The following is a 27,703-nucleotide window of genomic DNA, read 5'->3' as shown; positions in this document are numbered from 1 at the left end:
TAGCATGTTCTTAAGTATATGAAACAAAAATCATTTCTGTAAGAATAGAGATAATAACTTACTGTGGCAGCTCCTGCTACAATCACATGGGGCTTTGCAACAGAATCCTGAAGAAAGAAAAATCTTTGTAATAGTGTTATAGTTAGTTCAGGAGATTAATACAAGTAATACTACTTAACTTTTTCCCCTTATGTTCTTCTTCCATTTAAATGCATTTTAATTTTCTAGGGTTCCTATTCAGATTCTTGTCACAACAAGATGGACATCCTATGCTTAAAACCTTACATGGCTGTATGACTACACAGGATGGCATGAAGCTTGCATGGCTAATTCTTTGGTGTTCTTTAAGATAAAACTCAACATTCAGAACACTTAAGATCACGGTATCTGGTCCCATCACTTCATGGCAAATAAACGGGGAAACAATGGAAACAGCAAGAGATTTTATTTTGGGGGGCTCCAAAATCAGTGCAGATGGTGACTGCAGCCATGAAATTAAAAGACACATACTCCTTGGAAGAAAAGTTATGACCAACCTAGACAGCATATTAAAAAGCAGAGACATTACTTTGCCAATTAAGGTCTGTCTAGTCAAAGCTTTGGTTTTTCCAGTAGTCATGTATGGATGTGAGAGTTGGACTTTAAAGAAAGCTGAGCACTGAAGAATTGATGCTTTTGAACTGTGGTGTGGAGAAGACTCTTGAGAGTCCCTTGGACTGCAAGGAGATCCAACCAGTCTATCCTAAAGGAATTCAGTCATGAATATTTATTGGAAGGACTTATGCTGAAGCTGCAATTCCAATACTTTGGCCACCTGATGAGAAGAACTGACTCACTGGAAAAGACCTTGATGCTGGGAAAGGTTGAAGGCGGGAAGAGAAGGGGACAACAGATGAGATGGTTGGATGGCATCACTAACTCAATGGACATGAGTCTGAGTAGGCTCCAGGAGTAGACAGGAGTGATGGACAGGGAGGCCTGGTGTGCTGCAGTCCATGGGATTGGAAAAGAGTTGGACATGACTAAGCGACTGAACAACTGAAGATAAAACCCAAACCAAAAAAAACACTACTAAAGTCTAATATGGCCTAATATTATTCTGAATTCTGAGTAAATCATGTAAAGCTCTAGTATATTATGTCAGCCAATTAAAAAGTATCTTTGGAAGCCTACAGGGTACACAGATACAGTGTTAAATAAAAGTAGGGCTCTAAGGAGACAAGAGCTTTTGGGTCTGGTATGTATTTAACAAAGTTAACTGACTATGATAGACCATAATGTGGGAAAAAAACAAGGAGAAATTTGGTAGAAATCCTCACCTAATGCAAACTGTATTATTTATGATACTACCAATTATATAGAGGCTTCCCAGTTGGTTCAGTGGTAAAGAATCCACCTGCCAAAGGAGATCCCTGGGTTGGGAAGATCTTCTGAAGGAGGAAATGACAACACAGTCCAGCATTCTTGCTAGGGAAATCCCATGGACCGAGAAGCCTGGCGGGCTATGGTCCATACGGTCACAGAGACACAACTGAGCACACACACACCAATTGCACACTGCTTGGTAATTTACTAAGTATTTCTCTTAAATTAGCTCATTTTAATATAGACTCTTGCCACTTGTGAGACAGGCAGGGAGATTACACAGGTATACATATACATATGTATACACCGTTTTTTAAAAAAGGCTACAGACTCAGGTTTATAGGTATTGCTGAGGCCTGGCAGAGACAGACCCAGAACTTAAGTCTCTGACTACTGAGTTCAATGCACTTTTCACAACACAGAAGACCTGATATTACGATCATGTGCACAAGAAATGATTGAAAGAAATCAGAAAACATCCAAGCCATATACAAAAAGAGAAGTGACAGTTACTGTCTCATTATGAAGGTAAAACATGCTAAGTGTAGAGAATTATGAAAGCAGAGAAACATAATCACAAAATTAGTCTATTTCCAGGCTAGCATGCCCCATTTTATATTGCTATTTACTGAAACTTTTTCCTCATCCGTAGGTGGCTCCCTTTCTCACTCTTCACGGCAGCTATCCCAAATCATACTAAATATTTTTCTTACACAGGTCCCACCTGCCCTCCTCCTCACTTTTGGCATAAAGCCTAATCCTCAAACTTAGAGAAAAATAGAACTCATCTGGTCTGTGTGCTCTTGCCTTCCTTGCTCCATTCTCACAACTTTTCCCATATACTCACACAGTCTATCATCTTCTGATAGATGGAGAGTTAGACCAAATATGTCGCTATTCTCCTTAATGGCTAAACGGTTACTCTTGAGTCTGTATCTCCTCCCTTTTTACATCTGGAGCTATGTCTGTAAGTTATCTTCTCAAACTCTGGAATTATCCCTTTCATCCTCTTCTCTTCGTCCTTCTCTCAATCCACAAAATGTGAAAATTTATCCTCAGAAAATGTTCCTTCAATTCTGTCTCACTCTCAAATGCTTCCCATTCACTCTTGAGCAACAGATTACTCGGAAGGGCGCTCAGCTTTCACTGTGCTAACTTCTTTCTCATTTATGCCTCAACTTATCATGTTTTGATTTTGAGTTAGTAATCCATTAAAACCTCCCTCAGAGCCCATTAATGAATTCTGAATTGCCAAGTCCTGTAGTTGCAGTCTAGCCTATACACTTCCTAAAGTGACACTACTGTTCACTTTTAACTCTTTCCTTCCCTGTGTGTTATATTACAGCTATTCTTCTGCTTTTGTTGCTTTACCTCTTTTATCACCTTCTCTCAGAATCTTTTCTGTTTCATTCCCACATTCTCTTCTTTAATCTACACTTGCTGTCTATTGAATTATTTCCATTCAAGTAGCTTCAAATATTACCTCACTTCCTACCAAGACTCCCCAAACTGGTCTCAGTAACTCAGACCTAATGTTTACCATTTATCTACAGAAGAAAATCTAAATTGCTGGTTTCCTTAATTTCCCACATCTGCCAAATCATCTAGAAGCTCTTTGAGGACAGGAACTCTGTTATGTTCATCAAAGTATCAGCAGTGTTTAGCCTGAGGCCTAAAATATGACATGATTTATAAACATCCGTTGGATAACAGTAGTTATTTAAATTCAACTTTGCTTTTATGCCTCTAGGTATCTGTAAGGTTATTTCAGTTCACATCTTTCTAACCCAATGTTGTTCTTATCTCCTCTGTAAAGCTTTCTTAGATCTTCACCTATACTCTAAACAACTCTTATCCTAAGTGCCTCTGTCCATGGTGCTTTCATAGTTCTGTGTGGCCAAGTCTATTGTTACCCTTCATATTATCATGTCATCATTCATAAGCAAGTCTAGTCTATCTTTTAGATTGCATACTCCTGGAGGGCTGAGACTGGGGCTAATTTCTAGCCACATTCCTAATACTGAGAACAAAGCTAGTTATAGTACAGACATAATAAAAATATGTATTCTCAGGATTCAGCAGCTTACTATGGAAACAGTAAAAAACACATGAATATATGCATATAAACATACTCCCTGAATAATTAAAACCAGTCAACTAATCAATCTCAGGTAAGTACATGACCATTTATCCAATAAGCTGAATATTTCCTCTCCCCCAAGAATCAAAAGGAGTTTTACAATAGAACCTAAAGCTCCAAAATCAAGTTCTAGCAAATTATAAGAACAGAAGATCTGAATATGCAATATATCTTCAGCTTAGTCGTAACAAAGGTTTTTGTGATCTTGCTTGAGTTCTAAATTATATTACACTGATGTTGTTTAACTGTGAATTTCTACAACTTTAATGGATATACTTTCAGGTTCAGCATAAATATAAATCACATGTTTAAATCATCTGAAATACACATAACATTATTCTTATTTCTGGACATTTAAAAACATATTATTAAAACAAAACAAAATTACGTGAGATCTAAATTTTCCAGAAAGTTGAATTCTAAAAGTTGTCTGTATGTTTGTTTTTTGAAAAGTTAAACATTTTCTCAAAGAATCAAAGTTAAAAATGTTGACTAGGTTCTCACTGGATCCTACAAAATTCTATTAAGGTGTTACAGTTGCCGTATTAAAACACTTATTGTGAAAAGAAAGAAAAAAAAATACCATTGCAACACAAGTAATTAAGCAAAACAAGGCCAACAAAGTCGAATATTGTTTTATCCATCCCCAATGCAAATACCTCTGGGAAAGGATACAGGTTTAATTAAAGGACTGACAAGGAGATGTATGGAGACGTTGTGGGAATTCTAAAGTGGACTTGTAAGAAGTTAGGGGTTTTCTGAGGTTAACAGCACTCTTGTCTTCTATCTAATTTATCTCCAAACATTATGAGCCAAAACACACCAGGCTTGACTTTTAGGTCACAAATATAATAATAAAAGGGAATAAGGATATTAAAAAAAAATTTTTTTTTCACAAGTATCAGGACATAAAAGTTTGAAGAACAAAGTGGAAAAATGCTCAAGAAAATGTGTATTGTGATAGAAAGATTATCTGAGTTTGAATTAACTGAGCTATGGCAACCTACTCTAGTATTTCTTCCCTGGAAAATTCCAAGGATAGTGGAGCCGAGCAGGCTACAGTCCACAGGGTTGCAAAGAGCCGACCACGACTGAGCATGCAAACACCCACAACAGTAACAGAAAGCGTCAAATCAGTAAAGTGTGGTGTAAGCCTGATCACCACAGGGTTAGAATGGTGATGTCCAGAGACACTGACAATTAATCTAGCATGGTCAAAGTCAAGAAGGCCGGTATAAAGTAGAGGAGAGTAGGGCAGGTGAGTGTAGGAGAATGAGCTTTCAAAATCTGACTCCTCAAAACCAGCAAGGCCATATTTTCAAATACAGACCTCAGTCCACACTTTGATACACTGTTTCATAGAACCATTAACCTCTGGATGCCACAGAAAATCCTAAGAGAGAAATGTAAGAAAAGAAGTCAAAGAAAATACTATGTCCACCATTCAAAACAAACTTTAACACATCTCTTACAGAGTAGGTAAAGGGAAAACACTACCTTATCTACATCATCATCCTCTCTCATCCCAATTGGGCAAGCCTCACAATAGTTCTCTGTATGTCCACTTCTGCTATTCTCTAGAATATTTCCACACCTTTTCAACAGAGTAATGTTTTAAAATTTAAAATCTGATCTTGCCACATCCCCGCTTAAGTATTTAAGAATTTTCAATCAATTGCCCTGAGGATAAGTCTCAAAGTCCTTAAAATTCTGAGAAGTTGCAGTCTTGGCCTCTGCCTAGATAGTCTGCCTTTTCTCTGCCGCTTTCCCGCCTGTTCTAACCATACTTTTGGTTTTCCTTCGGCTCTTGGAATGCTCTACATGTTCCTTTTTCCCCACGGCTTTGTTCCTGTTCCTTCCACCTATAATGCTCACAAGCTCTCCCCGTCAGTCTACCTACCTCCTACTTACCCTTGAGGCCTCTGGTAAAGCATCACTTCCTCAAGGAGGAAAACTACTTTTAATTCCCTGTTCTACACATTTATAACGTCCTACTTTTTCCTTTTTGCCATCCTTAGCTTCCCTGGTAGCTCAGACAGTACAGAATCTGTCTGCAGTGCAGGAGACCTGGATTCGATCCCTTGGTTGGGAAGATCCCCTGGAGAAGGGAATGGAAACCCAGGATTTTTTCCTAGAGAATTCCATGGACAGAGGAGCCTGGTGAGCTACACAGTCCATTGGGTTGCAAAGAGTCAGACACAACTGAGCGACTAACACTTTAACACTTAATCCCATGTTTAAATGCTCACAGAAAACTATAATGACTTGCAAGCTCCACTGGATAGATCTAGGACACTGCTGTCTTGATCCCCATCTGTATTCTCAGGACCTAGAAGGCACTGGGAATTCAGAAAATTCATATAATGTTTTCTTATGAAGAGTAATCCCGAATACACACTGATTTCAAATTAACATACTTTCTCCTGGATAGAAATCTAAGAGACCAAATTTTCTATTACACAAAACAGTGCGTGCATTACATGATCTTACTCTACCGGTCGTCTCTCAATACACTACATGTACATGTAAATTAACCAGCGAATAGTTTCAACATCATAACACTGAGCTTACTATTATATGAACTTACCACTTTAACTGATGCAATCTTGTCTTCAAAAGGAATGTTTTCATGCTACCATAATGAGGGAGAGATGACAGAAAAATATTAATGTACAGATTAATTTTATGTAAATAATTCCTCCTTAAGCTGCTTTTGTTGGTTCATTTATACACCATATCCCAATTATCTACCTTCAACCCCAAGGGGAAAAGATCTGTATAGACTACCCCAAAATAAGTGATACTATTTTTAAAAAGACTTTTTATTTGTGATCTTCAACATCTTAGAGGTAAAGATAAAACTCCCACTATGAATAAGCAGGTAGGCGAACATGCTTACATAAATTATCTTTTTGTCAAGCTTCCCAAGATTCCAATTTAGTCCTAGTATTATCATCTATGGCAGAGACCAGTTGCTGCCCTGTATTTCCCAAATCCCTTCCAGTTAGACAGGACCACATGACTAGTTCTGGCCAATGTACTATGACTTGATGTAATGTGGGTCACTTAGAGGCTGAAGTTCCCAGGGCAATTCTGCTCATCTGGTTTAACCTGATACAGAGACAGAGGAGGTTGAATGTCCCAAATGGAACAACTAGAAAACAGTAAAAATTCCAACAGCAAAGACCCCTGAATGACTGCAGGGAACAAAGCCCTTTGTCCCAGGTGGTAGGACAAGAAGTGCTAAGTATTAAGACTGTGATATGGATTTATTGCTGTAGCAACAGCTAGTCCATCCTCACCACTATACTAATGAAGGCCCTGCCTAAACATGAATGGATACGTAGGACTCTAGGTTATTAAAGATTTCACTCTGAAGATGGTACATAGTCTAGTTGTAGACAAAAATTAAAATCCAAAGACTATAACTTCTTATAACTGTTTCATAAAAAGAAAAAAAAATCATTTCATAATTATTCAGGATGGAACAGGGGTAGTTAATAAGAGGCTAACTGTCTTCCTAAAATCAAAGTTGAAACATTTTCATTAACTAGACAGATAGTATTTATATTAAGAAATAGTTTGTTTCTATCAACAGGCTAAATTTTAAAATTCTTGTTAGTCCTGTTTAAGCAACTTTTCCTAAAAGGGCTTAAAAAAACAAAAATCGAGTTGACTTACAGTGTTGTTAGTTTCAGGTGTATAGCAAAGTGAATCAGCTATACATATACATTTATCCACTCTTTTTTAAGTTAATATGTTGTATATATAGTAGTATGTATATGCTAATCCCAATATTCCAATTTATCCCTTCTCCCTCTTATTCCCTGGTAACCGTAAGTTTGTTTTCTACTTTTGCGACTCTACTTCTGTTTTTTTAAATAAGTTCACTTGTATTCTTTTTTCCCAAAAGGACTCTTGAGACCATTAATTCAATAGCACTTGTGGTGATTTAGTTGCTAAGTCATGGACAGCAGCCCACCAGGCTCCTCTGTCCATGGGATTTTTCCAGGCAAGAATACTGCAGTGGGTTGCCATTTCCTTTTCCAGTACTTCAAGGTATGTTATATGAAAAGAGTTTCCTTGGTCAAATAAGTCTGGGACATCGGGTCAGAGAAAATCACACAGGTGTTCTCCTCTTCCTATCCCTTTAAAAAAGTCTCCCTCTGAGATACAGTGTGTCATGAAATATTTCTCCTTTTGGCATGGCACAGTTAATTCAGTCAATTCAATCTCTTCATTATAATGTAACATCTACTATATGTAAAATGACATATCACATATATGTAAGTCACAAGTCATAGTAAAAATAAATAAGCACTCATGAATCCATGGCACAAATCAGTGTTACCAACACACGAAATGAGCTATGTTGGCTTCTAAATTCCCTTCTTCACCCAAAAAGAACAATCATCTTAAATTTTATTTTTCTTTCTATTTTATTATACAGCTTTGTCACACATATATGCATCTTTAAATGATACACTGTTCAATGTTGTTGGCTTTCACTCCATTTTAATTTTGAAGAATTTCAGTGTCCGACTCTTTGCAACCCCATGGACTGCAACATACCAGGCTTCCCTGTCCATCACCAACTCCCAGAGCTTACTCAAACTCATGTCCATCGAGTATCTTTCCCAGTTTCAGGCTCTTTTCCAATGAGTCAGTTCTTCACATCAGGTGGCCAAAGTATTGGCCACTCATTAGCAGACAGGCTGCCTAAAGACTTTCTGAGCCCAAGGTCACCTATAGACATGGCCCTTGACACAGCCCTGCCCACCAGAGAACCAAGAACGAGCTCCATTCACCAGTGGGCAAGCAACAGCCTCTCCTATCAGGAAGCCTTCACAAGCCTCTAGAACAGGCTCACCCACCAGGGGGCAGACCCTGGCCTCTCACCAGAAAGCCTGTTCAAGACTCTAGACCAGATTCACCCACCAGAGGGCAGACACCAGAAGCAAGAAAACTGCCATACAGCACCCCATGGAACTGAGTCTGCAAACTCAGGCCAGAACCGACCTTGGCACCAGCTGGTCACTGGACCTTGGGTAATGAGAGGGAAATGCACTGCTTGGACACAGAGGGCATCCCCTATTGGAGGAAACTTCTCCAAAACTTCCACATACATAAAAATACAAATGGAAATTTAGACAAAATGTGGTGGCAGAGGAATATGTTCCAGAGGAAGGAGAAAGAAAGACACCCAAAATGACAACTAATGGCATGAAGACAGGCAATCTATCTGAGGAAAGAGTTAAGAGTAATGGATGCACAGAGCAGGAAGGTACAAGTTTATAGAAGAGTCAGAAAATACCAAGAACAACCAAAGAGATGAAGAATACAACAACTGAACTGAAAATACACGAGAAAGACTCAACAGCAAAATAAATGAGGCAGATGAACGGATAAGTAAGCTTGAAGACAGTGCTGGAAACTACTGCTATGGAAGAGAATAAAGAAAACAGAACGAAAAGAAAAAAGGACAATTTAAGAGACTTCTGGGGCTCTGTCAAATACACCAATAACATAATAGGGGTCCCAGAAGGAGGAGAGAAAGGGCCTAAAAAATATTTGAAGAGACAATAGCTGAAAACGTCCCTAACACGGGAAAAGAAACAGTCAACAAAGTCCAGGGAGCACAAAGTCCCACACAGGATTAACCTAAGGAGGTACAGGCCCAGAAACACAGTAATAAAACCAATAAAAATTAAAGACCAAAGTGAAAACATTAAAAGCAATGAAGGAAAAGCAACAAATAACCAACAAGGGAATCCCCATAAGACTATCAGCTGATTTTTCAGGAGAAACTATACTGGCCAGAATTGAGTGGCATGATATATTTAAAGTGATGAAAGGGATGAAACTACAATGAAAAAATACCCTACCCAGCAAAGGCCTTGTTCAGATTGGTTTGAGAAATCAAAACTTTAGAGATAAGCAAAAACTAAAAGAATTCAGCGCCACCAAATCAAATGCTAAACAAACTGCTCTACATGAAAAAGAGAAGGCAACAATTAGAAACACTAAAATTACAAAATGGGAAAGCTCACTGGATAAATCAAACATATAGTAAAGGAAACTACCCTCATACAAATATAATATAAAACCAGTAACTGTGAGAGGTGGGAAGCACAAGTTCAGGATATTTGAAATGCACTTGAAATTAAGAGATCAGCAACTTAAACAATCGTATATATATATATGTGTGTGTGTGTGTGTGTGTGTGTGTGTGTGCGCGCATGTATATAGAGATTGCTATATCAAAACCTCATGGTAACCACAAGCCAAAAAACTGTAAAAGATTTACATACAAAAGAGAAAAAAAATCCAAGCACAGCACTAAACACAGTCATCAAATCAAAAGAGAACAAAAGAAGGAAGAAGAAAATGACCCTAAAAAACAAAATCCACAACAGCAGCTTCAGCTGCATGCAACAAATTCTGGTACAGTCTTTTTTCATTTTTATTCTGATACAAATATTTTCTAATTTTCCTTGTTACAGCTTCTTAGGTACACCCATCATTTAAAAGGGGTCACTTAATTTCCAAATACATGGGCTTTTTAAAAGTACCTTTGGTATTAATTTCTTATTTTGATACTAATCTCTCATTTAAATCCTTTCTTCTCGGCAATCACCCTCTGTGTTTTTTGTTTTCTGACTTTATTGAGGCTTTCAATGGCTAAGCCAAAGATCTCTCTTGGTAAATGTCACAATGCACTTGAAAATATGTGGTTTATCTTCAAATATCTTTTTTGATATTGACTTCTAACATCATTTCACAGTGATAAGAGAACAGTCTCTGTATGATCTCAATACCTTTAGACCATGAAATTTTTGTCATCACAGCCCCTACTGTCAGTATTTGTACTTTTCTTTCTGACTCACTTCACTTAATATAGTAAACTCTAGTTGCACCCAGCTGCTGCAGATGGCATTACTTGCTCCTTCCCCTAGCTAAGTGCTATGCCACTGTACCTCTGTGCCACATCTTTACGCACTGCGTTTGTCTGTCGATGGGCATTTAGGTTGCTTCCATATTTTGGTTATTGTGAACAGTGCTGCTATGACAGATGATGTATCTCTTTGAATTACATTTTTGTCTGATAGAACATGCCTTCACACCTTGCACAAAAATAAACTCAAAATGGCTTAAAGACTTAAACATAATGATACCATACAACTCCATGATACCATAAAACTCCTAGAAAAGAACATAGGCAAAACATTCTCTGACACAAATCCTATCAATATTTCCTTAGCTCAGTCTCCCAAGGAAACAGAAACAAAAACAAAAATAAATAAATGGGACCTAATCAAACTTGGGGCTTCCCAGGTAGCTCAGCGGGTAAAGAATCCACCTGCAATGCAGGGGACCCTGCTTCAATTCCTGGGTCAGGAACTTCCTCTGGAGAAAGGTTACCCACTCCAGTGTTCTTGGGCTTTGCTGGTGACTCAGCTGGGAAAGAATCCATCTGCAATGCAGGAGCCCTGGGTTTGATTCCTGGGTTGGGAAGAGCCCCTGGAGGAGGGCATGGCCACCCATTTCAGTATTCTTGCCTGGAGAATCCCAATGGACAGAGAAACCTGATGAGATATAGTCCATGGGGTTGCAAAGAATTGGACAGGACTGAGCAACTAAGCACAGCACAGCACAATCAAACTTACAAGCTTTTGCACAGTAAAGGAAACCATAAGCAGCATGAAAAGACAATGCTACAGAATGGGAGAAAATGGTGCTACAGACAAGGGCTTAATCTCCAAAATACATACATAATAACAACAACAAAACACCAATAATCCAATTTAAAAATGGGCAGAAGACCTTAATAGACATCTCTCCAAAGAAGACAAACAGATGGCCAGTAGGCACATGAAAAGATGCTCAGCGTCATTAATTATTAGAGAAGTGCAAATCAAAACTACAATGAGGTCCCAGTCTACACCAGTCAGATGGCCATCATTAAAAAGTCTACAGATAACAAATGCCGTAGAGGATGTGGAGAAAAGAGAGCCCTCCTACACTGTTTGTGGGAATGCAAGTTGGTACAGCCACTATGCAGAACAGTATGGAGGTTCCTCAGAAAACTAAATTGTCTTTTAATAAAATTTTGTAAGCTTTCTGTATACATACAGATGTAGGCTTATTTACTAGGCTTATTCCTATGTACTGTTTTTTAAAAATTATTATTATTGCACAGAGTATATTTTAAATAACATTTTTGAACTCTCTATTCCTGACAAGTAGATATGCAATTAATTTTTAACAGCTTTATTGAGTCAGTACAATCAATTTTCATATATTTATCTTATAATTAGCTATATTGTTAAAATTTTTATTATATCTAGTAAATTTTCTATAGGTTCTTTGGGATTTTCTATGTAGATAACTGTATTATAAAATATCAAGTTATTTCTTTCCAATCGTTACATCTTCAAAGTACCACCTTTCTTTGGCTGAGAGAGAAAGAGTTAGTCGCTCAGTCATATCTGGCTCTTTGCTATCCCATGGACTGTAGCCCACCAGGCTCCTCTATCTATGGGATTCTTCAGGCAAGAATTCTGGAGTGGGTTGCCAGTTCCTCTTCCAGGGGATCTTCCCAACCCAGGGATTGAGCCTGGGTCTCCCTAAGGATCTATAATACAATACTGAACAGAAGCAGCAATAATGAACATCCTGAGTTTAATGGAAATATGTCTACCAACTTACCACTGGAACATTTATTGTAGGCTTTTAGAATTTTTATCAGAATAAGAATATAAAGGAGCTTACTTAAAAGAGAGAGATGGTGCCAATTCCCTGATACTGTTAGGATTTGGTTAATGGACCAAAATGTGATCAAAATAAGGATTTCATGTGTGCTTTGAAAGATACTCTCCAATATCTTAGCGTATTCTTTAAGTACTGAGTTATAAGTTTATAAAATCAGCATACTAACAGCCTATATTTACTCATTTACTCGCACTATCATTAATTACATGAGTAGTGAGTAATTCTCCCACTATGGTAGACAGCCAGTCTGAAATCAGTCTGAAAAATCTGTGTTTAGCTGACAAGTTTAGACTACTTATATTATTTTGATAATAAAGGTTTCCATCTTAATTTTTGATTTCTAGCTCCCTCACACATATGTATATTTTATATAAACATAAAATTAAACACTGATTTTTTAACATGTAATATAAATGTTTATATATATATGTATTCACATATGTGTATCAGAGTACACACATACGTGTGTGCTTATGTATGTATGTTTATGTATTATATTTGATATTAGATGAATTTGGTTTCATTTATTTTTTCTTCTTCTGGTTTGGAATTACCCACCCTAATTCTATCCTTCCAGTCCTTGCCCTTGGAATAAAGGGCATCTTAAGTTCTAAGTTAAGATGATACCTTAAAGTGTAAAGAGGACAGCAGAACACTTTGTGTTCATCTCTCTCTGACTTATATGCTATGTCAGTTCTTTAGTACTGTGTTTTTGTAAAGTGTAAAAAGATATTATTTGACATAGTTTGTTTAGATTCATACACGTTTATTATTTTCTTTAACCATTAATTCGGATCATTTTTTTTCTGAATCATTTCCCTCCTTGAAGTTTATTCTTTGGAAAACTCTTTAGTATAAATTTATACCGCAGTAAGCCCTCATAGTTGTTGTTTATTTTAAAATGTCCTATAATTCAAGAATAGAGGAATTCGTATGTTAGGGATACAATTCTAGGTTAAAGGTTTCTTTCTATCGGAACTTTAAAGCTATCAGTCTACTGCCCTCTGGCTATCAATACGACTGTTGAGAAATATGCTGGCTCAGAGCTTTGTTTGCTACGTACAGGGCATTGTGGCTACAGGCATCTATCTTCAGGGCAACCCAAATCTCTTTTGCACACTGACTGTTATCGTTCCCATGACTGGATTTGCCTCAAGGTTGTTCCTTTTTTCTGGGGGATGTGTCCCCAACTTCAAAGTCTAGAAGTACATCAACAAGTATTTTTTAATCTAGGATCTAGTTGGTTTGAGGTGGAAGGGGCCCCCAGAGTATCTAGCTTGCCCTCTGGCTGGAAGTAACACAAACAGCTTTCTTCATTGCAAGACTTCTCAAGTTTTTAATATCCTAGCCTAAACTAAAACTACCTAAGAGGAGGATATGATATCACCTCTGCCCAAACTTATTTGACCAGAGCTTCTTACAGAACTAGTCTTCCACAAAATATAATTTGAAAAAAAAAAAAAAAAATCCTGCTCTAAAGCTTCTTTTTAAAAAATTTTCCTCAGTACAGAAAAGAAATTAAAAAAAATTATCTTCAATACTTAAAGAATCCCATTACCAAGGCTAAAAAAAAATTAATCAAATTTCACAACATGCCAGGCTATGTTGTGAAATATGTAAGAAACATATTTAAAAATAATGATAACACACAATCTCTGTCCTCAAGGTGTTCAGAGAGAAGAGAATAAGTAAAATACAATTTAGCAAATGCTCCACCAGTAGTTTGAACTAAATAACTGTCTCTTTAAAACTATAAAAAACTTTCTTTGCAAAATGTATATAAAATAAAATGCATCTTATTTGATAATTGTGGGATAACTAGGAACCCCTAGAAAACAAAAATTGGAAACCTAGTGCTCAGGAACAACATACCATATTGTAGCTACTTCTGGCCATGGACTAAACCATTATAGATTTTTTTCAACTAACTGTTGCCAAATGCATTATTCCAATTTTCAAATCCTCTATTCTAAGCCTGGAACTAGTAAAACTATTTTTTAAAATTCAGATATCTATTTTTAAAATGTTTACTGAGGTTTTTTTACTTTAAGCTGTAAGAATCTCGTCATTAAATAGTTTCAAATCTTCTGTGTAGTTTTGTATGTATAAATACGAATGCAAAATACATTCATAGATATCAAATAAAATGAAAAGTTTACTTTGTTATCTTCTATTACTCAGCTTTAACATCTATACTAGCTTTTCCTAGTTGAAAATCGCTACTGGATTCTTCTTACAAGAGTTCCTAAAGCCTTTGACTGTGTGGATCACAATAAACTGTGGAAAATTCTGAGAGAGATGGGAATACCAGACCACCTGACCTGCCTCTTGAGAAATCTGTATGCAGGTCAGGAAGCAACAGTTAGAACCGGACATGGAACAACAGACTGGTTCCAAATAGGAAAAGGAGTATGTCAAGGCTGTATATTGTCACCCTGCTTATTTAACTTCTATGCAGAGTACATCATGAGAAACACTGGGCTGGAAGAAACACAAGCTGGAATCAAGATTGCCGGGAGAAATAGCAATAACCTCAGATATGCAGATGACACCACCCTTATGGCAGAAAGTGAAGAGGAACTAAAAAGCCTCTTGATGAAAGTGAAAGAGGAGAGCGAAAAAGTTGGCTTAAAGCTCAGCATTCAGAAAATGAAGATCATGGCATCCAGTCCCATCACTTCATGGAAAACAGATGGGGAAACAGTGGAAACAGTGTCAGACTTTATTTGTTTGGGCTCCAAAATCACTGCAGATGGTGACTGCAGCCATGAAATTAAAAGACGCTTACTCCTGGGAAGAAAAGTTATGACCAACCTAGATAGCATATTCAAAAGCAGAGATATTACTTTGCCGACTAAGGTCCGTCTAGTCAAGGCTATGGTTTCTCCTGTGGTCATGTATGGATGTGAGAGTTGGACTGTGAAGAAGGCTGAGTGCCGAAGAATTGATGCTTTTGAACTGTGGTGTTGGAGAAGACTCTTGAGAGTCCCTTGGGCTGCAAGGAGATCCAACCAGTCCATTCTGAAGGAGATCAGCCCTGGGATTTCTTTGGAAGGAATGATGCTAAAGCTGAAACTCCAGTACCTTGGCCACCTCATGCGAAGACTTGACTCACTGGAAAAGACTCTGATGCTGGGAGGGACTGGGGGCAGGAGGAGAAGGGGATGACAGAGGATGAGATGGTTGGATGGCACCACTGACCTGATGAACGTGAGTCTGAGTGAACTCCGGGAGTTGGTGATGGACAGGGAGGCCTGGCGTGCTGCGATTCATGGGGTCACAAAGAGTCAGACGTGACTGAGCGACTGAACTGAACTGAACTGAACCAACATCATGATGAGACTACTTAGTTAGCTGTGAAGTCTCCGATTTTTCAGTTTCCTACCACTGGACAAGGTGATGTGTACAGGCAGATTTTTATCATAAATTAATGAGCTACTGCCCTACAATTCTGAACTTTCTTGTACTTTACTTTTTTCTTGTTATTCTCCACTCCCAACCATATGCAATTAAAGACAGAAATGAGAACTTCAGATCACTTAAAAATGTATTAAACAGAAAGATACAATGAAAGAGTTCACAAAAATTAACTAATTAACAAATTAACATTTAGAAAGATGTTCATCCTTGTTAGTTTTTTTAAAGATAACATTTCTAAAATGAGAAATTAAAAAGAGCAGAAATTTGTCACACTGTCATTTTAATTATATAGCATGAATGTCCAGTGCCAGAAAGGTTACAGAAAATTAGGTTCCAAAGTACATTACTAATTACAGTGTAGACTGAAAGAATTTAATAATATAATCAATAATTTTTAAAGCACTATATTCTTTAACCTAATATTTGCACTGTAAAGAATCTATCCTAAGGAAATAATTTAAAAAGCAAAGTTCTCACACAAAAATGTAATAAAAATGTCCTTTTTAAAATCACAAAATATTAAAAATTAGAAAACTACAAAAAGTTAAGAAAAGGGAAGATTATATAGGATCACATTATATCCACTCACTAGTATATTGCCATTATGAAGATACTTAACACTGATTTATAATAATATGGTAAATTATGATAAGTGGTAGCCAAGAAGATATCAAATTGTACATGCTAATCTATTACAATTTTGTCTTTTAAAAAAGAGACTGAAAAGAAATATAGCAAAATATTAAAAGGAGGATAAGGGATATTTCTTTATTCTTTCTAAAAAAATTTTTTTAAGTTTTTCCATGGAAAGAATTTTAATATTTCTGAAAACAAAAAGTTTAAGTCAATAAAAGGTTTGTCAATACTTTACCCACCACTTCTTTTTCTTATGGCTCCGTAATGGCAAATTGTTCCCTGTTCCCTTTCCCAAAACCAAACTAAAAATTTTATACTTTCTTTTGTTCACGTGAAAGGGCACACTTCTCCTGTAACTATTCAGTTGCCTAACTGCTAAAACAATACCCTAATGAAACAAATAGACAGATTTTACCTTATTTCCTTCTTCTTTGAATTGAGGATTAATTATTTTCACAAAAGAATAAAATAACTGACGAATTCTGGAATCTCCAATAAATGCAATATGTTTATCTACGAGGCAGTTCTTTGCTTCACTGGAATCAACAAGGAAACATCAATTAGAATACAGAAAATCAGCCCAGGCATCTTCAAAGCACATAATTTGTGAAGAAAGTAGTACAGGATTATTATATACAGTTACGTTGTCATTTTAGAAACAGGTGGGCAGGTTTGTTCAACCTACCAGTTCGTGCATGATTGATTAATTCCATTAAGTGTTTCATATGTACTTGAACCACAGTAAGTGCTTAATACTCACTCTCTCAGAAAAACTGCAAGAGGTAGCTATCCAAGTCCCAAAGCAAAAGTCTTTCATTCACAGGCTATTGCCCTTGGCCCCTGGTTTTCTCTCACCTGAGATAAAGCAGATTGGTCCAAAGCTTTCCCTAATGCTTTAGAGCAAGAATACTCCTCTGGACTCACCCCCACTCCTGCCCTGTCAGCACTTCTCTGCCATCACATGGAGAAGCACCATCTGCCACTTCCTTTGCTCTATTAACACTTCTCTACCAGATACTAAGACCCATCTTAGCCAAGAAGAAAAAACATAATAAATGAAGAAACTTTACCTGATTTTGTACTTATGCATCATACAGCTGTGAGGCTGCCAAACCTTCTCTCCAAGAAATCTGCCGCTTGAGAGAAGGTATTCACATGAATCACTGCCTGTAATAATTAAACACAATAATGTTGCTAACAATAGTTATATTTTTATACACTGGCTGTCTATCCCATTTTACCCTTGGAGTTGAGAGAGTACAGAGTTTTCCACACTTCACTGTACCCTCTAGGTACATACGACTCATCCATAAGAAGCAGAGCAACTATTAATATATTAATATTGAAGCCAATGAGAGGCACTAGTACAGATAAATCACCTAGAATATTCTTCATCCCCAATGCTACAGCAACACTTTGGCAGTTCCTTCTACCGCAAGTTTCCCTCCAGGGACATCTTGCCTCAAAATAGCCTTTGTATCTGTTTATCACTTCTACTTCTAGTTGGGAAACAAAAGTTTCAGGGATAGAAGAGAAGACTCTGGAAATGACTTCCTATTCAACTATTACAGTACTTCGTGCATTAGTACATCAGAAACCTGGTAAATATTGAAGTATTTTATAAATTGACGCCCTGATTTTTACAACTTCCCTGGAAGAAGTGGGCTATATCCCTACTCTGTAAATGTGCAAACAGAGAAAGACTTATTAAAAACTTCTTAAAATGCGTAATAAAATGTCATCCTTTTACAATCTCACAAAGACTTGTAACACTGTTAATCAAAAGATGGCTGAAGATACACATGATCAATTACCAGTAATAAATGCTATTATTAATATCCATCCTCTACTTCTCTCGACTCTCTCTTGCCTCCACCGTCAGGATGACAGCAAACTCCTCCCACTGTGGTTGGGAGAAGTTTCAAACAGAAAATCCCATTTCTGCAAACCCCCTCACTCCTGTGTAAACTGGGACAGATGGTTACCCTACTACTTTTGGCCATGTTACTGTACATTAGCTTAATGTACATGACCAATGTATGTGGTTAAAAAGGGGGTTGGAGGCATCAGAAAAGTTCAAGTATATCAAATGGACGAGGGAGAAATGAGATGTGTACATTAACTGTGGGGTTACAGTTAATGTGCTTTTAAATTTGATCTCCAGTTCTTTAACGGTCAATAGCAATCTATTTGTTTTACAAATAGTTAAGGTCAGGACGGAGAATCTGGTAAAAAGAATACTACAGAACAAAACGGTGGAGATAGGAAACAGCCAAAGATATTTTAAGTAGAACACATCTCTCTTCTCCATCCAGTCGTCTGGACAACACACAGATAAAAGGTGATACAAACACAAGGCAAGTAAGCATAAACAATGAAAATGTTGATACCGCAGCGTCATAAACTCTAAAACAGAACAGGGAGGAAAGTGAAAATAGTACACCGTTCTGTTGGTGAAAACTGGATAAGGAAAGTAGATGATAAGTTATTATATTTTTGTAATTACAGATGTAGCCTAAGCAGTTTTTTCTGTATTTTAAAGGTTTTTTAATAACATCTCTCTAAGGAAACTATAAATAATCAGTTCTTAATTCTTTTCAATTATCAAAAACTAATGCTAGTTCTAAAAAACAAAATTAAGTTACATAAACAATCACGGAGGAATAAAGAAAGGACTATAGAAACACACAATTATTTCCTAAAAACAGCACTGCTGCTGCATTTTTAAATAATGGCCATATAGTAAAATCCTATTAAAAATCCAGTAAATGTTTAAAATTAGGATGAAAATTCCATATTTACAGCACTTCTACCTCTTTAAATACATCTATTAAACCAAGCAAAAAGTTAGTAACACATTTATTTTATTAAAAAGTTATATAAGAAGTTTTAAACAATTGGCATTCTGTAAAGTTTTCCTTTCCTCATCCCTTCTTCTTATTGCTGTTACTTGACTTCTGTTTCTTAATAGAAGTTGGATCAATTTTCAGTGTGTTCGATTATGCTATTTGTTTAACCATCTCTATAGGTTATTGATATGATTCTGTGGAGATGGAAGTGCCACACCAGTGTCTTAAAATAATCAATTTTCTCCACCAGAAAATGTGTGTGTTAAAATGCCAAATTCTTCTTTCCCTCTTTAATATTACTGCTCAGACATTATTTTTCAGTAGTACAGCTGGTAGAAAACAAAAGCTCTAATCTCAAGACCCCACATTAGAAAAACCTCATACCAAGACAGATTTAAAGTTGTCACTAGCCAAAAGACATTTTGAACACTGCATTTTAAAAACTAGCTGGTCTTTCTGGGAAAAATATTCAACTACCATATTAAGGTAGTTGAATAAATGCTAGTTAATGGTGACTCTTCATAATATATGCAAATTAAAAAAAAAAAAAAAAACACCTTGTATCTGAAACAGTCTCTGTAACTCATCAGTTAAAGTGAAAATCACTCAGTGTGTCCAACTCTCTGGGACCCCATGGACTGAGGCTTGCCAGGCTCCTTTGTCCATGGACTTTTCCAGGCCACAATATTGGAGTGGGTAGCCATTCCCTTCTCTAGGGGATCTTCCTGACTCAGGGACCAAACCCAGGTCTCCCGAATTGCAGGTGGATTCTTTACCGTCTGAGTCACTAGGGAAGCCAGTTAAGGTCTACTCAAAACAGAAACTACACCAGCTATTTTAATAGAGAGAATGTAATATGAAGAACTGTTAGGAAAGTAAAAGAATTGCTAAGTAGACAACTGAAAAGGTAATGAGGACACAGACTTTTACATATTTGTCAGCAAAATAATAAAAATAGTAGCACCAGTAAATACTATAATATCTGATTAAAAATAAATTAACTAGTTCTTAAAAAAAAAAACAATTCCGCAAAATTCTATACTCTAAAACTAGTTCTTTTCCTGGGAAGGAAACAGTTTTAAAATCAAATCACTAAATGTAAATCTAAATGTTCAATTAATGTGACACACTTATTTTATGTATACTAGCTACATGTTAACATATGCTGGCACATTATTTTCCTTTGAAAATTTACCCAGAAGAATCCCAAACAAAAGAAAACAAAATACTACAGTCATTATTTTCAATTGCTTCATATAATTTTGATAGCTACCTTAATACAACCAGTGAGATGAAAGTTGCCAAGTGCTCAGATAAGTCAAGTCAGGAACAGAATTTTTAAAAAGAAAAAAAAAAGCAACTAATGGGATAGAATTATCTACTCCAGCTATCTCTAATACAAAGATTCTCTAGATGAATGGCTGTCTTCCCTTCATTCTGTTATCTTAAGCATAAGCATTCTCGATTGTCAATCTAAAGTCTCAGGTTTTTATGCATGATTTTTCTATAATAGAAAGATACTAAGAGCAGACAAAGTAAGTAAACAAGTTAAAAAACAAATCTGAAAAACAAAACAAATAAAGAAAACACCTGACCTGCTAAATAAACTGAGGCTTATATTTGTCATCGAATAGAATACCTCTGGCACACTGCACCTTTAGACTGAATCATCTTGACAAAGCTGTATGTTTCTTGCTAACAACCATGAAAATACCAGATCATAAAGTTTACAATCTGATCTGCAGAATATTTTATTTGTCCCAAACTTAGCAAGTTATACTTCTGTCTGTGTTGAAAAATCACCATTTACAATTTTCTTTAGATAAGCTAGGAGTGCCTCTTTACAAGTGGTGTCATGTAGATCAGGATTTTTCTAGCAGCCAAAGAAGGGAAAGCCTGAGAGACCGAACGCTGCTTCTTGTTTTAATTTCTGAAGCTTTGAACTCATTTTTCCAAACCATGCAGTATTATTTCATATTTGCATTAAGTATGCCTATGACAGAAATGAATTAGAAGTCAACAAAACTAAGACATTTGAAGCAAGTTAACTTTATCAATTAGAAAATCTAAATTTAACCAGATTGGAACTATTCTTAAGGCTACTGATACTGGCTTCTTATCCCAGAAATGATGCCTTTAGTCTATAATCACAATATTAATGGATATCTTGTGATTCCATAATGGTAAAATTTACAAAAAATGTAACTAAAAGAATAACTACTTTTTAAAATGTCATTTTTTATGTGAAATAATATTAATAATTAAAAAAAAACTTTCTAAAATTAAGATCAGAACATGCTCTTAGAACATGAAATTCAATTAAAACCAAAAGAACCAAATGCAGGGAGGCAAAGAGAAGGAAACAAGGACTTCAAAAGTCTGTTTATCCAATAACTGTTACAGAGTTCCTACTATGTGTTAAGCTCTGATGATTTAAGGATGAATAAAATACCCTTGGAAGCTCAAAGTTTATGTGGGGAGGTCAGATACAAATTATTATAATACAAGATGGTAAGTCTATACTAGCTACTGTAGAAACACTGAATTCCTAATTTCTACCTCTATGCTGGTGACATCTGAACCAGGATTTGAAGGAACAAGTAAACAGGTCAGATTCTGAAGTTTTAGACATGTAACTCGGACTGTGAAGAAAGCTGAGCGCCGAAGAACTGATGCTTTTGAACTGTGGTGTTGGAGAAGACTCTGGAGAGTCCCTTGGACTGTAAGGAGATCAACCAGTCCATTCTAAATGAGATCAGTCCTGGGTGTTCTTTGGAAGGAATGATGCTAAAGCTGAAACTCCAGTACTTTGGCCACCTCATGTGAAGAGCTGACTCATTGGAAAAGTCTTTGATGCTGGGAGGGATTGGGGGCAGGAGGAGAAGGAGATGACAGAGGATGAGATGGCTGGATGGCATCACTGACTCGATGGACGTGAGTTTGAGTGAACTCTGGGAGATGGTGATGGACAGGGAGGCCTGGCGTGCTGCAATTCATGGGGTCGCAAAGAGTCGGACACAACTGAGCGACTGAATTGAACTTTTAGAAAATCACCATTTATTGGAAAATGAGTAAGACAATTTTTGGCTGGCACTGTGAGGGTGAATTAGTATTTCTAAATGATTTAACCCATGTTCTGACGGAAAACACTTTCTCACTCCTTTTATACGTTACTACTGTCTAAGAGGCTCCAGAAAGGCAGAACATAACATAATGGTATGAGACACGACTAACTGGGTTTTAAATCCTAGCTCAGTCAGACTAATGGTGTGTCTTTAGGCAACTTAACCTCTCATGCCTCATCTTTAAAATGTAAATAATACTGCAATTCTCTGAATCTAAGACCACTGATTATAAAATACATCACTATTTTATATAACAGTAGGGAAAATGTTATCAATTAAACTTTGACATGCAATCAAAGTTTTAAAAACTCATCTTGATTACGGATATTAAAAATGGTGGGGGCAGGAAGTGGGAAGTATTTGTATCTACCCATAGGCTGGTTGCAAAGACAAATTAAGATTTAAAATCCTTAGTAGAACAGCACCTGGCATATAATAAGTGCTCAATGATAGCATGTAGTTTTGCCAAGCTTTGTCTTCTGTAGTGTGCAATTTTTTACTTTCTTTAGCTTGTAAAACAAGAGATACTGAATCTGTGTATTTCAATTGCATTCACTCTCCTGGCCTGAGGCAAACCCATACTCACACACTGGAGATTTTAATACACAGCCTAAACCTCTATACGTAACATAACGTCGTTTCTTATTCTAAAGATTTATGATGCTGTGATTCAAGTGTTTGATTATCCTGTGTGAAAAGCATTGCATCTGACTGTTTCACACTGCTAAAGCATGAGGCTGGCTAAAAAGTTTCTGGTAAGATCATTTCTCTCCCCCATCTCTGGCTCACGGTCCTGACATTCCGCTTGGGCATGTACACACACCAGGTGTACTGCTTCACACTCAAGACACTGAAGCACCTACAGAAGCTGCTGCTGAGCTTCTGGAGGAGGCTTTATAAACAATCCCAGATTGCTACACTGACTCTTAAGGTTCCATCTGACATTCTATTTTCCCTGCGGAGGACAGATCTTGAAAGGATGAAATTTATAATCTAAATATAGCAATTAGGACCACGTTTATCAAAAGACAAAAACACAATTAAAAAAGGGAGGTGGGGGGTGGGCAGATGTTTAGCTTATAGGAGGACCATGCTGTTGCTGTTGCTGTTAAGTCGCTTCAGTTGTGTCCGACTCTGTGCGACCCCACAGACGGCAGCCCACCAGGCTCCCCCTTCCCTGGGATTCTCCAGGCAAGAACACTGGAGTGGGTTGCCATTAGAGGACCATAGCACACACTTATAAAAGTTACCTCCACTATCACATACATAAAATTGAGTTAAATTTCTATCATCTTGTAACAAAATAGCATAATATGTCAGTGATCAGAAATTTTTCTTTAAAGTGACAATAAATGAATGCATTAAATAGCTAGCTTTATTTTGTATACGAAAGTGTTGGACTTCTCTTACAGCAAATGAACCGAAGTCTTGCCAGGTCATGTGAATGTGATCTATGGGAAGCTGGAGGAAAAAGGCCAAGAGGGTATAAGCAATTTATCTTTTTCAATCGATTTCGTGTATTTATATAAAAGGCTATTCATCCAGTACAGTACTAGAGTGTAAGATTTTTAATTCTCAAGCACCGCAGAAAACAAAGCGGCACAACCAATCAAAATATCCTTTACGTTTAAAGATTTCCTAAAATGAGAAGCGAGTTCAGATTCCAGTGCCCCCTTTACTGGATATTTTGCCAAAGTAGGTGTGAAGCTAAACGGAAAACACCTTAAATGCGCACCTATTACACACTACCTTTTGACCAGTTATCTCACAATCACCAAGAGCTGTCCAGATAATGGCTTCAAAACTACAAGAACCACAAACTAGAGATCCTATCTTTGTTAATTTCCCTCAGCCTGTCAACCTCTATCCTAGTGACATTCTCACAGAGAAAATTAAGGGGGAAAAAAAATCAAGAAGGACAAGTAAATATCCCTTGATTACCGAAAAATAACACGTTCTGAAATAATGAGATCATATTTCCTGACTCTTTGCACCAATTTCAAAACCCACAGCGAAGGCCTCCTCTCAGACTGCTTTCAACTTGTTTTCCTTGCCCACCTCAACTCCTGTCAACCCGTAAGTTCTTTTCTAATATCGGCAGCAGTGTCTTCACTTTGTAAAAAGTGTGCAACCAGACCCCTTTAAACGTTTCTGAATCACAAAGCCTGGGTGACACCTCCTCCATTTGGCCAAGGGCATCTTCTGCCAGCTGTCAACTCGGCGGCAAAAGAAAATGGGGCAGCCCTTGCCGCTGTCCAACAGCTTGGCCCCGCTGTTCCAGGGGCAGAAACGGGATAAAACAAAGGCCAAAAAGCCGGGCACCTACGGCGCAGAATTGGGCGACCCCACCTGGAGCCGAGGTGCCCCCGTGGCGGGCGGCCTTGGCCTCCAGGCGCCCTGGGCTGGCCCCCGAGGGCCGCCTGCTCGCCTCCTGCACGCGAGCCCCGGGCCTGCCGCGTGTCCCCCGGCCCAGCCCGCGCAGGAGCCGGGACCCCCGCTACCCGCTGGGCCCGGCCCGGGCGGGCGCCCCCGCCTCCAGCACCGGCGGCTCGCGGTGCGGGTGGGGGGGCGGTGCCCAGGACCACGGGCCCTCGACCCGCGGCCGCCTGAACTGGGGTCCGCTCGCCGGTCGGGGGCGCCTGGCCGGCCGCCCGGGCCCCCTGGGGGCACGTGGGGGGACCGCCTGCCCCGCCCGCTGGGCGCGCCGGCGGGCGGCCGCGTGAGCGTGGGCGTGTGTCGGGCGAGGGGGCGGCCTCCAGCCTCCGCGTCGCCTCCTCCCGCCCCGGCCGGCCCGGGCAGGGGGAGGGCGCGCTCACCTCGGTAGCGGCGGGAGGCGAGGTGGCACACCGCGAGCAGCAGTACGGCCACCAGCGCCAGCACCTTGGCGCTCCTCACGCTGAAGTAGTGGTTGATCTCCCGCTTGCCCAGGTTGTAGGCCAGAGCCGCCATCTTGGTTCCTCCATGACAACAGTGCGCGGCGGAGCGGGGAAGGGGCGCCGCACAGGGGCAGCACTGGGGCTGCCGCCGCCGCAGCCAGGCGAGGAGCCGCCGCCAGCCCTCGGGGCCGCCACCCGCGCCTCCCGCCGGGGAGGCTGACCCCGCGGCGCCCCCGGCCTCCACCTGACCCTCCTCGGCCGCGGGCGCCTCGGCGGCCTCCCCCCAGCCCCGCCGCCGCTGTTCCGCCGTGCCTTTCCCCCAGGCGCCCTGGACGCCTGTCTCCTCCCCTTCCTCCGCCTCCCCTTTAGCCTCCTGTCTTAAGAGAGGCTGCGCTTGCGAGGGGGGTCCGGTTGCCCAGTCCCCCGGGGTCACGGACCCCAGACTGTCCTCAGGGGTCACCGGGTCACCTGCGGCAGGCGGCGGCGGCGGCAGAGACATGGGGATGTGAGGAGAGGGGACCAGGCTTCCACCCTAGCCCGAACGCGACTCCTGGGCTTTTAATTAGCTTACTGGCGGCAACCTGAGCCCAGGTTGGGGCAATAGAAGTACCGTTCTGGAAGAAAAGCAAACATCGTTCCCCTCCTTCCTTCCGCAACACACCTTTCAACGAGCTTTCTACTCCCTAAACCTGTCTAGCAACTTCACTTTCACTTTTCACTTGCATGCATTGGAGAAGGAAATGGCAACCCACTCCAGTGTTCTTGCCTGGAGAATCCCAGGGATGGGGCAGCCTGGTGGGCTGCCGTCTTTGGGGTCGCACAGAGTCGGACACGACTGAAGCGGCTTAGCAGCAGCAGCAAACCTGTCTAGCAGGATGCGAAGGCCACCCCAGTGTCACCGGGGCTTATCGTCAGGCTCTCTGGTCAGTCTGGATGCCCCCCAGATGCAAGCCAGGTGTAGACACTGCGGACAGCCTTAGCACCGTCCCACCTGTATGATGACCAGTCTTAACTCACTCTTTGGAAGCCCATTTCTCTTGAAAACTGGGGGGGGGGGGGGGGGGGGGGGGTAGTCCTGGCTTTACCCAAGTCCAGTGAGCGAAAGTATATCAAAAGTACAGAGTGCTTCCTTGCTCAGTCGCTTCAGTCAAGTCCGACTCGTTGACACCCCGGGAACTTATAGCCCACCAGCTTCCTCTGTCCATGGGATTCACCAGGCAATAACACTGGAATTTACTCCCTTCTGGAATGAACAGAGTAGAAGGTACAAAACGAGCCTCGCTTGATGTAGGTGTTGGTGAGAAAAGAACTCCACTTTTTTGTATTTACATGAGCGTTGGCTAGGTGGTTGGGCCAGAAGTCAAAATGTGTTCTCGGGACCATCATTCATGCTCCTGAAGTTGGTTAATGTGGTTATCAAAAAAGGGAGCACTCCTTTGCCTTTGTTAAACGCTCCTTAGTCCCCCACTTTATTTATTTCGTTAGTTTTCTGGCTTCCCCTGTGCTGCCTTCCATGTGGGAATGCTTATTTACTTTTGCTTCCTTTTCTGCTTGAGTGAGTTCCTGGTTAGTTAGGGTGTTTTCAGGCGTTCTTTGCAACTTCCCAGTTTAGCCATTCCTGAACTTGTATAGGTCCCTCTTAAAGTGTTCGATATGATGGGACTGTAGAGATCTTGTCATCCCAATTCTTTTCATCCAAGGACTCTTTTTATTATGTTTTTATCTATGGACCCCATATCTTAAAAGATTTTTGACACTTAAATGAAATCACATACGTCACTGTCATGGATGTAATTCTAATAAGCAATAAAGCTAAATAAGTGTACAAACACTAGGCACTGTTCCCTGGAAATGGTTGCTTAATTTTGGCTGTCGTTCTTCTGATCCAAGGTTGATCACATGCTGGGAGAATTAAATCAGATATTGCAAAAAAAAAAACAAACAAACAGATAAATAACTCTGCTAACAGTATATGGTCTACCAAATCACATCTTGGAAATTTCTATGATGTCATCAACAGCAAATTAGAATTTCTGATCAGCACGTGATAACCAGTGTTAGCCTGCAGGGTTGATTTAATGCCTGCTAAAAGTAAAGAAACTTGACATTTTATTTAATTGCAATTTCCAGAAGGCTTTCTGAAATGTTGTAAATAGCTTGTGGCCCCCCTTCCTTCTCTCCAGTTCAGTTAAGCCACTCAATTGTGCCCAACTCTTTGTGACCTCATGGATTGCAGCACGCCAGGCTTCCCTGTCCATCACCAACTCCTGGAGCTTACTCAAACTCATGTCCTTTGAGACAGTGATGCCATCCAACCATCTCATCGTCTGTCATCCCCTTCTCCTCCCACATTCAATCTTTCCCAGCATCAGGGTCTTTCCGATGAGTCAGTTCTTCACATCAAGTGGCCAAAGTATTAGAGTTTCAGCTTCAACATCAGTCCTTTCAGTGAATATTCAGGACTGATTTCCTTTAGGATGGACTGGTTGGATCTCCTTGCAGTCCAAGGGACTCTCAAGA

General features: G+C 39.3%; 1 protein-coding gene across 2 annotated transcripts in view; it reads right to left on the bottom strand.

Annotated features, from left to right (window-relative positions):
- Positions 1-27,123, bottom strand: part of CASD1 (CAS1 domain containing 1) — a 54,825-nt gene extending 27,702 nt beyond the window's left edge. Inside the window, exons 1-6 of one of the 2 annotated variants that reach the window (XM_069587428.1) lie at positions 25,124-27,123; positions 17,404-17,500; positions 16,749-16,869; positions 6,093-6,137; positions 4,836-4,898; positions 63-107 (exon numbers count right to left, since the gene is read on the bottom strand). In XM_069587428.1, coding sequence (XP_069443529.1) covers positions 63-107; positions 4,836-4,898; positions 6,093-6,137; positions 16,749-16,869; positions 17,404-17,500; positions 25,124-25,682 — 930 coding nt within the window. In that variant the 5' untranslated portion in view covers positions 25,683-27,123. The remainder of the gene's footprint in view (positions 1-62; positions 108-4,835; positions 4,899-6,092; positions 6,138-16,748; positions 16,870-17,403; positions 17,501-25,123) is intronic. The other variant, XM_069587429.1, reaches the window with a different exon arrangement.
- Positions 27,124-27,703: the final 580 nt, after the last annotated feature.

The sequence above is a fragment of the Ovis canadensis genome, chromosome 4 (genome assembly GCF_042477335.2).
Source record: "Ovis canadensis isolate MfBH-ARS-UI-01 breed Bighorn chromosome 4, ARS-UI_OviCan_v2, whole genome shotgun sequence".
NCBI classification, from domain to species: domain Eukaryota; kingdom Metazoa; phylum Chordata; class Mammalia; order Artiodactyla; family Bovidae; genus Ovis; species Ovis canadensis.
Note: the sequence above shows the minus strand (reverse complement) of the source record. Positions and strands in the feature narration are given on the sequence as shown.